Source organism: Phalangium opilio, unplaced genomic scaffold, assembly GCF_054372755.1.
Source record: "Phalangium opilio isolate 3A_F unplaced genomic scaffold, DU_Popi_V2 ptg000025l_1, whole genome shotgun sequence".
Taxonomy (NCBI): Eukaryota; Metazoa; Arthropoda; class Arachnida; order Opiliones; family Phalangiidae; genus Phalangium; species Phalangium opilio.
Window position 1 is genome coordinate 171,539 of NW_028324156.1, and position 13,707 is coordinate 185,245.

The following is a 13,707-nucleotide window of genomic DNA, read 5'->3' on the forward strand; positions in this document are numbered from 1 at the left end:
AACTGTTCTTGGGTTTACTGGTTGTCCCAGGTCCAGGGGGTTTGTTAGTTGTTTGTTGTTTACTAGTTTCCTTCTGTTCTGTTTTTACTTCTATAATTTTGGGGTAGTTTTCCAAATTGTTATCAAGTGGTTGTTTACTCGTTTCTTTTGTGTCTTCATCCACTTCTGTTATTATTTTGGGGTAGTATACTTGATTGTAATCGAGTGGTTGTTCTTCAAACGTTCTCTCAGGGTCGTTGTAAATATCCAAATCGTCGTTGTAAATAATATCCGTCTCCATATCTCTTTCGTATCCATTGTCCTCTTGTATTACGTCAGATGATGGGTCGCAGTGGTCACAGGCTTCCCTCCTGAAAACGGGTTTCTTCTGGTCTTCATCAGTAACTTTGGGTTGGATTTCCAACTGGGTTGACTGGCAGTTATTTGGTTTGAATTCTATTGATGGGGAAACTCCCTCTTGGTTCTGGTTAAACACAGTCTGATCCGTTGGTTTGGCTTCTGTTGAAGAGGTAACTTGCTCTTGGTTCTGGATGACTGTCGTCTGGTCTGTTGGTTTGACTTCTGTTGAAGAGGAAACTTGCTCTTGGGTCTGGTTGAGTGCAGCCTGGTCTGTTGGTTTGACTTCTGTTGAAGAGGCAACTTGCTCTTGGGTCTGGTTGATTGCAGTCTGATCTGTTGGTTTGACTTCTGTTAAAGGGGCGACCTGCTCTTGGGTCTGGTTGAGTGCAGCCTGGTCTGTTGGTTTGACTTCTGTTGAAGAGGCAACTTGCTCTTGGGTCTGGTTGATTGCAGTCTGATCTGTTGGTTTGACTTCTGTTAAAGGGGCGACCTGCTCTTGGGTCTGGTTGATTGCAGTCTGGTCCGTTGGTCTGACTTCTGTTAAAGGGGTGACTTGCTCTTGGCTCTGGTTTAGTGCAGCCTGATCTGTTGGTTTGACTTCTGTTAAATCGGCAACTTGCTCTTGGGTCTGGTTGATTGCAGCCTGGTCTGTTGGTTTGACTTCTGTGGAAGACGCAACTTGGTCTTTTGACACTCGCACTCCTTGGTTCTGGTTAGGATTAAGTTCCGGAATTTCTGTTGGACTCGGGTTGGGTTGTGATTTTTCTGTGGTCATCACTGGGTTAATTACCGCAGATTCAACGAACATAGTGTTGAGAATTACATGTAAAATAAACGCGCGCTTACTGAAGTACATGGTGTTAGCCTTATAAAGAACTCTTGTCGATATGAGATAAATATGCCTTAGTTCTGTTTTTATAATTGCAATTTTAAGTTTATTCGAATTTCATTGGACCCTATTGTGTATTTAACCATTTATTGTTATAGCTAGTAATTAAAAGTATTAGGTTTCATTGACGTCCTAATTCAAAGGTTTATAATACGACGTGAAATTTTGAAAGTTTGGTTTGGGAGTAATCCGGTAACTTGATCCACCAAACAACGCTGAAATTTTACAGAAGAACTTAAATAATACCACGAGCTTTTAAATTTTTCCATTATAAAACTTTAATCGTATTCGATTACAAAGTGTAGTGTATTTTACATCATTTTGTTATTTGGGCATTTTGACCTAACCTTGATGTTGTTGCTGGAAGTTATTTAGTTGTTGGGCATGTTGAGCTTGAGCAGCTTGATGATAGTCTTGTTGTAGCTTCATCATTTCTTCAACTTGTTTTTGATGGTCTCGTAGGGCTTTAGACCAGTCAGAGTTGGCGTCCCCGGAAGTTTGATGACCATTTCCTGATGAGGAACTGAAACTAGATTCACTTCCATGATTGTAGGAGTTTCTCGAGGTTTCGCTGTGAGATTTCCGGTAGCCGTTAGGTAGTTGTTCAAAAGACGAGTGGTGTTGAGTGTGGCTGTCGCTTCCAAATGGGGATTGACCAAATGCTGATGGTTCTTGACCGATTTGTTGTTGACCAAATTCGGAAGGTTCTTGACCGATATGTTGTCGACCAAATTCGGAAGGTTCTTGACCGATATGTTGTCGCCCAAATTCAGAGGGTTCTTGACCAATTGGTTGTTGACCAAATTCAGAAGGTTCTTGACCAATTGGTTGTTGACCAAATTCAGAAGTTCTTGGACCGAATGTTCCTCCTTGATATTGTCGAGAAAAGTCGCTATTTTGTCCCGTTTGAAACCGATCACTGGATTCTGGAAATATTGCTGGTTCTTGACCGATAGGTTCTTGGCCACCGAACATGCCTTGACTTTGACCAAAAGCGAAGTTACTTTGCCCGTTCTCACCACTTTCGGTTGGGAAGTAGAAATTTCCGCTCTCTTGCTGGAATTGGCCAGAATCTTGAGAACTTATTGTCTCCTGTCCTATTGGTTCTTGTCCTCCAAACTGTTCGCTTTGTTGACCACCAAAATCAGATCCAGGAGGTTGCGGTCTTGTCTTTATATTTTTGGATTTAGTTTTGGTACCACCGGTGAATTTATCGTTTTTGCTTTCCCCGGAACATGGACTGCAACTACAAGACGTGGGTTGTTGGAATTTTCTCTTAATCGTTCGACCTTTAGCGCATTCCAACTCGACTTCGATGACCTCGAAAGTTTGGGGCGAGCAACAATGGCAGTTACTTTGGAAAACACCCGCATCTAGCGAGTACTTGGAATGAGAATCGCAAGTTCCGGAACATTCTTTCAAACCAGGGACTGTTTTGTAATTTCGGCAAACGCCGAGTCTTGGATCGTGAATGGTTAGGAACCCAATGGCATCCGTCTCGTTGACTAAAGCTGGGACGCATTTACTGACTATAAACATAGAAATACGTTAAGGTTGTTTTACTTTAACTGATTCTGATTGGAAACTTACTGGTTATGTTGCATTTTTGACAACATCCTGTTTCGTCCCATACAATATGTTCCTGTAATTTCAAATTTATATTAGAGGTCAAATTTTAACCCTAATAATTTAATAAAACTTACCGGAGGGCATTCCTCGGGTACTGCTTCACATTTTGGTGATGTGTATATGGTTCTAACTGACCCTCCATCCAAAATACATTCGGCGCTATAACATTTACGGACTGTCGAATTCCACGCGCTGCCAACGGGATATGTTTCACCATTTTCTTCGCAAACGATTGGTCGACACCATCCGCAACATAATCCAAGTGAAGCGGGTGGTTGGACATATTCCGTGTACTACAAAGAGAAACAGGAAGGGTTTAGCCATAGCTGTTAAAATGCGGATGGTAAAACTTAACTACCTCGGGACATTCAGTGCAAACTATAGCCCGTTCAACTTTCTGTACATCTCCGAAACTGGAAATTTCGCATCGGTACGATAAGCAGTTGTTATCGGGACTCTTCCATTCGTGTCCAACTTCGTAAAGGTTACCGAAAATATCCTTGCAGAATAGTCTAGCAATTACTGGACAACATAGGTTGGGGACGGGAATTGCTTCCAGAGCGTATTCTTTTTTGTCCGGCATATCTTCGATGGTGGGACAGTGTTCAAGTGTACATTTTGGGCTGTAATTACCATCGGCACCCTCGCAAGTACAGTTTCGACATAGACCATCAGACCATTTCTCGTTCGGCTAGAAAAAACACAACTTTTAAATTGGACCGAAAGTTTAAATTAGGTATGAACATACCTTGTATATAGATGGTACTTGTTCAGTTTCCGTTAAGGGATACTCGGCGCCATCGACTAGTCGAAGTTGATGAGTGTAAATGCAGACGTCTTCCGGTGGCTCTGTAAAGTAATTAAGTAATTGTATACACGAATCATTACGTATTTTTATGTGAGGTATGAACGTACTGCATTTGTAAGTATCGCAACATTCTCCCGGTAACGTCTTCAATTCCAAACCAGGCGCGCATGACGGTGGGACAGGGCATGACTCTGGATGGCAAACAACTTCCGCTTTACTACAACAGTCCACATTAACCAGCTCAACTTGTTGACCGGGTTCCAATTCAGTTGGCCATCTAACCATGGGACATAGACCAGGATCGCATTCTAAAAAAAAATAGAAATACCAAAAACAGTTCTAAATCTGAATTCACTCTTTTGGTGAAAATTTTTCACCAAAGTATTCTTACCACAAAGGTACTCCGGGCAAATGTCCTTTCCAGTTTTTAATTTGGCAACTTCTCCTGGGGCGCATGTTGGTACCGCGGCGGGTGGACAAGTTGGTTTAGGTTTGGGCTCTTTCAAGTTTTAAGTATTATGTATTAAACTCTTTCTTTTTGAAAGGAATTTTTTAAAATCTTAATTACCACATAGGTATTTGGTGCAGCAAGTGTCGGTTCCGTTTGGTAATACTCGCAACATTTCTTCAGATCTGCAAATGGGAGGTGAGGGACACGTGGGTGTTAAACAGACAACCTTAAGATCGTAATCGCAATGACATTCTGTGCATTTTCCATCTTTCCAACTGTCACCGGGCTATAAATACGTAATGGAACTTTTTAATCAAGTCGCCTAAGACTGGAGGGAAAACAATTACCTTATGTCCTTCATCATCGCACGTGTCGCAAACGGAGTTACTCATGCATTTACCCCGATGGAAAACCATGCCATCAGGACAGAAACAACCGTCCATTTTCATCTCGTGACATTTAAATTCTTGTTCGATGATTTTACCACCTTTAATAGCTCCGCCTTTAACTCCTTCGTTGTAACTTCCTTTAACACTTCCACCTTTGACGCCTCCACCTCCCAAATCGAGCATTTTCTCGTATCTTATTCCCTCGTCATCTCTATTAGTAGTCGCGTTGGTACATGTTTGGGGGCACGCGTCGTGGCATTGCACGTATTTACTTCCTTCCGGACACTGAACAACTATTGGGGGAAAATGCTCAAGTACCAAATAACTACGATTACATATTATTATTTAACTTACCACATCCTAAACTTTCCATCCAATCAATTACTGGCGCGTTCAACTCGCAACACTGTCTAGTAAATTCGAGTAGGGCTTTGCAAGCTGCCTCTTTGGATTGCGAACCCTTAACAACATCGTACAGACAAGCGCGACGGTAGGGTTCAGGATCAACCAATGCCATGCATTCTTGTAAAATTGGGTGATGAAATTCAACGCAGTCGTATGGATTGTCGTCGAAATTAACCGGAAGTTGTTGTTCGTTGTCGTTTACGCACGACTCGTAATTTCCTTCGTTCATGTAACTACAGAGGACATCCTTATGATCAGGGATACCGTCATTATCAACGTCCATGTCATCATCCTCGTCGGCGAAGTTGCAATTACCGCATAAACCTTTCGTTCGGTTGAAGAACAGTGCGACAGGGACTTTAATGGAAAACGCCGCGTGAGATGAGAAGTAAAATATTTGAGCGCTCAACTCTGGTATGACAACCATGTAATTATGACCAGGATATCCTAGAACCATCATTCCAGCTACGTCTACTGGTAATCTCTCCAAGTTAATTGGGATATTATCCAAGACCACGTTTTGGTTTCTCATCATGACGACTTTATGTCCCTGGTATTCAACACCCATTCCTACAATGCAAGCCACTCTTCCCTGACAATAATCCGTGTGTCCAGTGATGATTAAACTACTCTCTAAGTGGTTTGCCATAATGAAGGACCCTTTTCCTTGGAAGTTAAACATGGCGCCATCGAAGGTTACTACTTGAGGATCACCGAATCCTTGACATACTCGATCGGGACATTCGTTTTGTTCGACGCATTTATCTTCGTGACGAATCATTCCAGTTGGACAGAAACAACCGGAAACGCAACCTTCACTGCAGTCACGTTTCTTGTTGATGCACGATTTCTCGCATCGCGGATGGCAGTCGTACCAAACCAGTCCAGGTGGACATTCGGGAACTTTTTAAAGAAAATGGAGACGTTAGGTCTAATTTCAATAGATAAATATTTTTTAAGGACTTACTGCATGTAAATTCGGTACAAGGTCCGCTACTATCCTCAGCAATTTTGTAACCATCATCGCAAAGTGGGATTATTGGTGTTGGACAAGTTGTTACTGTAATTAAGTTAGGCTTAAATGATTCGGAACCTAATTTGATTAGTGTATCTTCATACCAATCATTAGAGCATGCGCGGTAGTAAATCCGCATCTTTCAACCATGACACATTTGAGTTTGTTGTTGACGCAATGACATTTCTTGCAATCTTTTTGTATCATAGTTCCCGGCTAGATAGTAATTAAGTTTAATATCATTTGAGAGCACTAAAGCTAGTTTCTTACCGCTAAGACGCTTCCGTCGGGTAGAACGCAAGTACATTCCGCGGACTTGACGCAAGTTCTCTCATCAAGTTGAACGTATCCCGGTTGGTTGCATTCGACGTATTCGCAACCTGGGACGCATTTACTGGGGTCACGATCCAACTCGCAAGTACCACTCATGACCAACTTATCATGATACGAGTGACAAGTTTGATCGCAACGGAATAAGCAGGGAGTCCAACGTAAACCAGGTGGACATGGGTTCTCTGTAATAATTTAAGTTTAGGATTCGTTTTGAAGTTTATATTTGTTTTTCGCGTACCAGTGGTTGTTGGGGCCAAAGTTGTTGTTGTAGTCGCAATTTCAGGCGTCAAACAGAAACAGTAAACTCGAACTTCATAATCCAGACATTTTTTACCCTTGGGTTGTTTTCCGTGAAGACATATCAACCCGTTGCTCATATCGCAAGTAATACCCCTTTGTCCAGCGTCATACCAAGCCTCCTGAGTACTCGCCACCCGACATTCAAAATTTCTAACGTGTTCCTCGGGGCAGGCTCTGGTGGCACGCACTGTGTCAAGCACAGTTTCCCTATCACCGTTTTCATCTGCTCGGGCGTTTGTGACACTGACCCATTCGCTCCAGCCATGGTTTTCTGGTAGACAATCAATGGGTAATTCTTCGGTGATAGGTTCCTCCGTAGTTGTAGTTGGAGGCAGTGTGGTCGTTTCTATTAATCTCTCGTTCTCACAAGAGCAGAATACTCTGATTTCATAATCGGGACATTTTTTCGCTCCTTTTCCTTTGCCGTTTTCGCAGACAAGTCCTTCCGGTAATGAGCACCGAACGTCATCAGGTTCACTCACACTTCCCCCTTTCTTCGTAGTAGTTTTTACGGGTCGACATTCGATCGAGGACATGTTGGGGTACGTACAAGGGATATCGTAGTCCTGGTAGAGTTTGCTAAAATGATTGCCAATATCTTCGTAGTCTCCGTCACTCTGTTGAATGAAAAACAGTGAATTATCATCTTTCAAGAATGGAGTTCACTTCTTGACTAATTTTCTTACGTATTCATCGGGTTGGAAAGAATTCATCCACTCTGTCCATCCAAATAGGGTGCAAGGCCTGATCTTATCTTTACCCTTTTTCTTTTTTATTGGTGGTAAAATTTCCGACCTTCCTTCATCTTCATAATCAACCTGTGTCTTTGGCACAGCTTCTGTCCTTGGACTAAATGGAAGTTTTTCAATATATTTTTGTCTAGGACAATCTTGATCCTCGCAATCTACTCTTCCTTTACGACAGTAACTACCGAATAAAATTAGGGTTAGTTACCATTTCTCTTACTGTAGTTTTCAAGTACTTACCATGATTGACAAGGGTTCTCCAAAGTTCCCTCAGATACCCAATCACCATCCTTGTATATTTTCCCTTCAATTTCACAGTCGTAATTGGGCGCTTCACATTGAGCTTCCGGTACGCATTCGTCATTTCCGGTGTAGTTGAACATATGTCCAAACGGACACGGTTTAATATCGCAGCCTTCTACGCATGGGTTACTCTTGCAGGATATTTTTCCCGTCGTTTTGAGGCTCTGACAAGTATCTCGGGGACATAGTGGGATGCATGGATTGTATTGGTCACATTCCTCACATTGTATAGCTGAGAATTGAACACAGTTACTTGAAAATTATGAGAGTGGGTGGGTTTATTTAACTTACGACAAAGGTTTTGCGATCTCCAGGTAATGGGTATACCCTTTGAAGCGCAAGTATCGGCGTAAACAGCGATGGCAGTGCAGAGACAGTCGCAATTACCTCCGGTTTCACATGAACAGGTGTCAGCGATACACCTAATTAAGCCTAAGTTAGTTTCGAGTTCATTTAAATTGAACTGGCGTTGTTACCATCACTTACCTATCGTAGTACAACTGGACAGGAACAGAACCATGGCAGGGAGCAAACATATCAGATTTCAGTACTTGGCATTGATGGGAGGCCCACTGACGATTTGCTGTTTTATGCGAACAAATGTCTGTGACTTCGTTCGAAGAGGGACAGTAAGTATGAAGTTTCCAACTGTCCGCGAATATATGCGCGCGAGTCTCTGGTAGGCCACCATTTGGCAGGGTAAAATCGTTAATAGAATCATCGTCAAAATTCCCACAGAGTCCTTGCAGTTTTCCTTTCAGTATGGGATCAGCTCTGACGTACAATCTAGACTTCTTATCCCATAATATTTCGATACCCACGTCGCTACTTAAGTACAGGAAAAGTCCCACTTCTTGTATCAAATACTTGGAACTGGTCGGATAAGGACCTTCTTTGGATAATGTTACGGTTTCGTATCCCACCGTGAATGTAACTTCTTTGCCGCAAATAACTTTGGAAGATCCGCAAGGAACGTTTTGTACTATGACCGAGAATGTCTGGCCTTGAATAGATTTTCCTCTAGTCAGGACATACTGACACTGTCCCTGAACGTCATAGTTCTTGCCGTCGAAACTTTGATAGTGGGAACTACCATAAGCCGTACATTGACCGAAACACTGTTCTTGCGTGCAAACCCAAAGACCACCTTTACAAAGGCTATGACAACAAATACAATGAAATTATAACCTAATGAAGGTCATAAAGATTATATTTTACCAGTTATTGCAATCCATTTGAACGGCGCTACCATCGGGGTAACTTTTACCTCCATGATGGCAAGGACATTGTTCGGGTCTGACGCATTTGCCTAGAGTTTGATCTAGGACATATCCTCGTTTACATTTGCAACCCGCTCTACATGTCTTTGTGTGGCATTTCGGAGGATGGTTCATGTTATCGCAAGTGAGAGGACAATCGGAAATGCATTCGGAGCTTTCTTGGTTTTCTCCGCATGTAAGTAACTGATCAGGGGATTCGGTTACTCCCGAATCGAATCTGCATTGGAATCGACCATTTTCACATTCACTGAAAGTAGATAAGAAAGTTGTAAGTTCTGGAAATTAGGCTTAGTGATCTACCTACCATATCTTTCCCGATCTTTGTTGACGATATCCTGCTGGGTATTCTTTACTGTTGTAAACGCAAGGGCATCGGGAGGTGAGGACGCATCGGCCGGTTGAATCGAGGCTATAACCAGGTGGACACGCGCAACCTATAGCAAAAAGATAGACTTAGATCGGGTTAGTCTTAAGTTGAGTTACACCTCACCATCAACGCAATCTTTATCGGAACAGTTCTGTTGAACTGATATTGCCGCGCATGAGTAGGAGCAAGATGAGACGCACATTTGATATTCTTGTCCACCAGTACAATGGATTCCTATAAAAACATTGCATCCAAGTTCAATTAACAAAGATTCTTTTTAGCTTCAGTTTAATGTCTTATCTTACCACATTCTGGGACCTCTGGTCTCCAGTTAACCAGTACTCCTTGGTTAGAGCAAACTAAGGCGTACTGTTCTAGCTCGGGACATAAACAACTCTCCAACGGTCCCTCACAAACGCATATCTCCTCTAGACAAGCCTGGTAGAATGGTTGAGGATCAACGACGTCATGACACTCTGACGTGAGCAGATTTGATTAGACATGGATTTTTGAGAGCTGGAACTACTTTACTTACCAGCGAAAATACTGGATTTTATTATTTCGCACATCTTTTCGGCAGTTATAAGTTGATAGGGGTTACTTTCGCAAGGCGAAGTTGGTTGTTCCTCCGTCGTCTGACAGTTTTCTTTTGTCCTCCATTTACGAGCAAAAGCGGCAACAGTCAGCTCGTTGTCACCTTCAGGGGTAAAGAAATCGTCGTTTTGGTTACGGTTGAATGTTCCGCAAAGTCCGTCAGTTTTGTCGAAGAAAGTGTTGGGTACTTGAACGTAACCTCCCGTCTCTCCGTTCCAAACAACAATAATACCATTGGGTAGTTCCACCTATTTTGTGTTATTAGTTTGGTCAAATACTTAATTATTCATCCCCTCTGATTACTGTCCTTACTTGCAAGTACAAGGATGATAATTGCTTTATAAAAATATTCTGGAATTTGACGGGTAAGGTGTTCATTTCTTCACCATCGATGGAAACTTCCAGGAACTTTTTCAACTTAATATAGCTCGACTTTTCGGCATTATTGACCACTATAACTAAGTTTCGGCTGCAGATGGACACTGTTCTTGCTGACCATTCAATGTTGGACTTAACCCCGTTTTTAATAGAACCAGAAGACCCTCCTCGACATGGAACATTTTCCATCTCAATTACATATTTTTCCGAGTAGTAAAGCGCGTACGAACAGTCTTCCGGCATCTCGTAAGTTCTTCCATCGAAGGTGGTCAAATGGTGATGACCGCTGATGAAACAGCGAGCGGGACACACATCATTCGTGCACGTCCATTGTCCACCTCGGCATACGCTAATAAATTAATAGGTCATCAAAGTGTAATCCATGGAATATATAAGGGTTAAAAACCTACCAAGTATTGCAATCTTTTCTAACCGATTGTCCGCTCGCGTATTCCCTTCCTCTAAGTTGACAAGGACAATTATTTTGTGGGATACATTGACCCAAATGTGACACTGTATTAGGCGGACATTCGCATCCGTCTTCGCATTCTTGAGTATCGCAACTTGGTTCCGGATTTAGGCAAGTAGGTACGCAAGGAGAGACGCATTCGCTGTAGACAGTTTGATTCTTGCAATCCATATCTAAAAGGGTTAATCAATTCTTAGACATTACGTCATCGTGGTAGACACGAAGGATAATGTGAAAATTCTTACGACAGAGTGCTTCTCGTCTCCAACCTCTGGGAAGTTTTCCACCCACTCTTTGACATTCCCGAAAATATTCTGATAGCGAAGAACATTCGCAATTTTGTCCATCCTTCTGTTGGCAGCAGTCAATGACGCAAGATTCGTAGTAAGGGTAGGCGTCAAGTACATCGTGACACGTTGCGAATTCGGCAGCGAAAATTGGGAAACATTTTTGGGACGAGACATCATTCGTTTTGCGGCCTTTCTGGGAGTTCATGCTACAAATTGGAGCCTCTTTCGCAACGTCGCTGCAAACATCTGCAATAGCTTTAATTAAATGAATTGCTTAAAATTGTAAGTAATTATTATAAAATTCGATTACTATCGGGTCCTATTTCGGTCCAGCTATTTCCAAAAGCATTTGCATTCAACATCGGTGTACCATCTGGCGTCAGGAACTCTTCCGAGGCGGATTGAGACCCTAATTGACCGCAAAGTCCGCATGTTTTTCCTTCGTAGAGATCAGGTAATTGAACACTAACAGCTGAACCTTCGTAGTCGAGTTTTATGATCAACCCCTTAGCGGTTCTGAGCACCAGATAGCGTTGAGCTGGGTATATTTTAACGTTTTCATTGAAAAACGGCAAAGACCGCTCTTGTTCGTTTTCAAACAGTTCGAAACCGGAAGTCGCTGTGGGGAAATGAATGATATATCGGTTTTCGTTGAGTTGCAAATGAACAGCTTCGTAAGGACGAGAACAAGGTCGGACTGGTGGTCCTCCCGGTGGTAAATGTTGGACGTCATCTTCGCATTGTGGGTCGTGTTCCAGAGATACGGCGAACTTCTCGCCCCATTTGAAAGCCCCCGTTTTCTTGCTTTGTGGGGTACAGTCTTGCGCCAAAACGTAGGTGCAAAGACCATTATAGTTGAAGATTCTCCCGCCAAAGGTGCGGTAATGATGAGGTCCGAATGCGGTACAAACTCCGCTGTTACTTCTACCACCTTAAAGGGTTAAATTGGTTAGTTAAATTGGTTTTGGACGTTCTTATGGAAGGAACCTACGAATGTCATTGCTTATAAGTTTGGGAGCTGGAAGATCCTGATGAAAATCCATCATCTTTTCGGACCTTGGATTCTGCGGTTCTTGTTGAATTTGTGCCCCAGGAACGGTATCAACGTCTTGGGATATGTCCTCTGATTGTTGAGGGATCTGTTGTATGTCCTCGTTTTGTTGGGGAATTTGTTGTATGTCTTCGTTTTGTTGGGGGATCTGTTGTATGTCCTCGGACTGTTGGGGAATTTGTTGTATGTCCTCGAACTGTTGAGGAATCTGTTGTATGTCCTCGGACTGCTGAGGGATTTGTTGTATGTCCTCGGATTTTTGAGGAATCTGTTGTACGTCCTCGGACTGTTGAGGAATCTGCTGTATGTCATCGGACTGTTGGATATCATCCGTCTGCTGGGATATTTGTGATAAATGGGAGCCATCTTGCATCTTATCCAAAATCCTGTTGGGGGCAGGTTCTGGCTTGTCCGGTACTGCTTCCCAGTGTTGAGTCGGAAGAGGAGGTGGTTCTAAAAATGGTTTATGTTAATTTTCGCAACGGAAATTTGTTAAATAATGATAGGATTACGCAACAAGCTCCAAAAACCTTATCGACTTAAACACTTAATATTTAAGACTCTAGTTTTACTTCCCATTCATGTAAGCATAAAAAGAATCACTTCCGTCGTTTTTACTATAGTTTAATCTTTCGGAAATAAGTGAAGAAATAACAGGATATTCAGAGCCTTACCGAAACCAAACCATTCCAGAAAGTGGATGGTTTAAAAATAATATTTTAAGTTTAATTTGAACTACACTTGAATAACAAACTCCTATATTATTTTAAAGAAACTTACCAGTTACTTGAGGTGGTAAAACTGCTGGTTGCTGTCTGACCAGTGGTGGAAATGAGTTCTTCTTTCTAAAATACATCAAGAGATTGTTGTATCATAAGTTCATAGGATATGTTCCATAAGTTTTTCAATGGTAACTGAGAGCTTGTCAGGAAGTGACTTAGGTGAAGCGTCATAGATTATCGTAAAACGACGCCTGGTGAGGCGCTGTTAAAGGATTAATACAGACTAAACCGAGTGTAGTCAATTCTCGCTTGTCGTTCTGCAAGAACTAGCTCGAACTGTAAGTCTCTAGCATTACGAAGTACACTAAGTGTCATACTTATGGACATAACTTATAAACTTATGGTTGCATTCATGGATTTTGAATAGAGTAATGGCAGTACTACGTATGCAAACGTCATACCCTTCTATCTCTTAGCTCAGTGTCATCCGCCTACTGGGAGCGCACAGTATCCCCTCTTACAAGAACGCGCCCAGATGGAGGGATACACAGTCTACGCCCCTCTCTACCGCCACTAGTCTATTAGTTGGTCTGATTCGTTGGGCACCTGCTCTATTGCGAGCCAAATTACTTACGATGTCTTTGTGGTTTTCTTCCCCTTTTGGGCACCATCCGCTTGACTGATCAGTAGACAGCAAGCGAGAATTAGGCCCAATGACCATTTAACTCTAGTTCCTTTCATGATGTTTCCAGAATTGCAATAAAATTATTGGGATTCTATTTGTATTCGAAGCGGGATTTAAAAACGAACCCAGATCAAAGTACTGGGGATCGAATGTTGCGGGAGGTGTGACAGTTGATCCCTTTTATAGTCTTGCCTGGAAGCCTTACCATTAAGATGTTTCCTATTCGATTAGATCATGAGGGAAAGAAGTTAACTGTTCTTCCTG

The 13,707-nt window shown here is 42.3% G+C and overlaps 1 protein-coding gene across 1 annotated transcript; it reads right to left on the bottom strand.

The window, feature by feature from the left end:
- Positions 1-1,487: 1,487 nt before the first annotated feature.
- On the bottom strand, positions 1,488-13,499 carry LOC149691563 (mucin-5B-like). Its single transcript, XM_089869422.1, has 30 exons — positions 13,393-13,499; positions 12,817-12,881; positions 11,977-12,489; positions 11,296-11,916; positions 10,941-11,240; positions 10,637-10,868; positions 10,161-10,575; positions 9,790-10,096; positions 9,560-9,730; positions 9,378-9,488; positions 9,192-9,321; positions 8,826-9,134; positions 8,094-8,765; positions 7,899-8,029; positions 7,545-7,839; positions 7,245-7,485; positions 6,497-7,175; positions 6,196-6,440; positions 6,030-6,141; positions 5,878-5,970; positions 4,860-5,813; positions 4,464-4,798; positions 4,234-4,402; positions 4,057-4,164; positions 3,773-3,973; positions 3,606-3,706; positions 3,216-3,548; positions 2,932-3,150; positions 2,819-2,870; positions 1,488-2,757 (listed from the first exon to the last, which is right to left on the bottom strand). The coding sequence occupies exons 1-30, from the start codon at positions 13,497-13,499 to the stop codon at positions 1,571-1,573; spliced, it is 9,408 nt and encodes a 3,135-aa protein (XP_089725548.1). The 3' UTR covers positions 1,488-1,570.
- Positions 13,500-13,707: the final 208 nt, after the last annotated feature.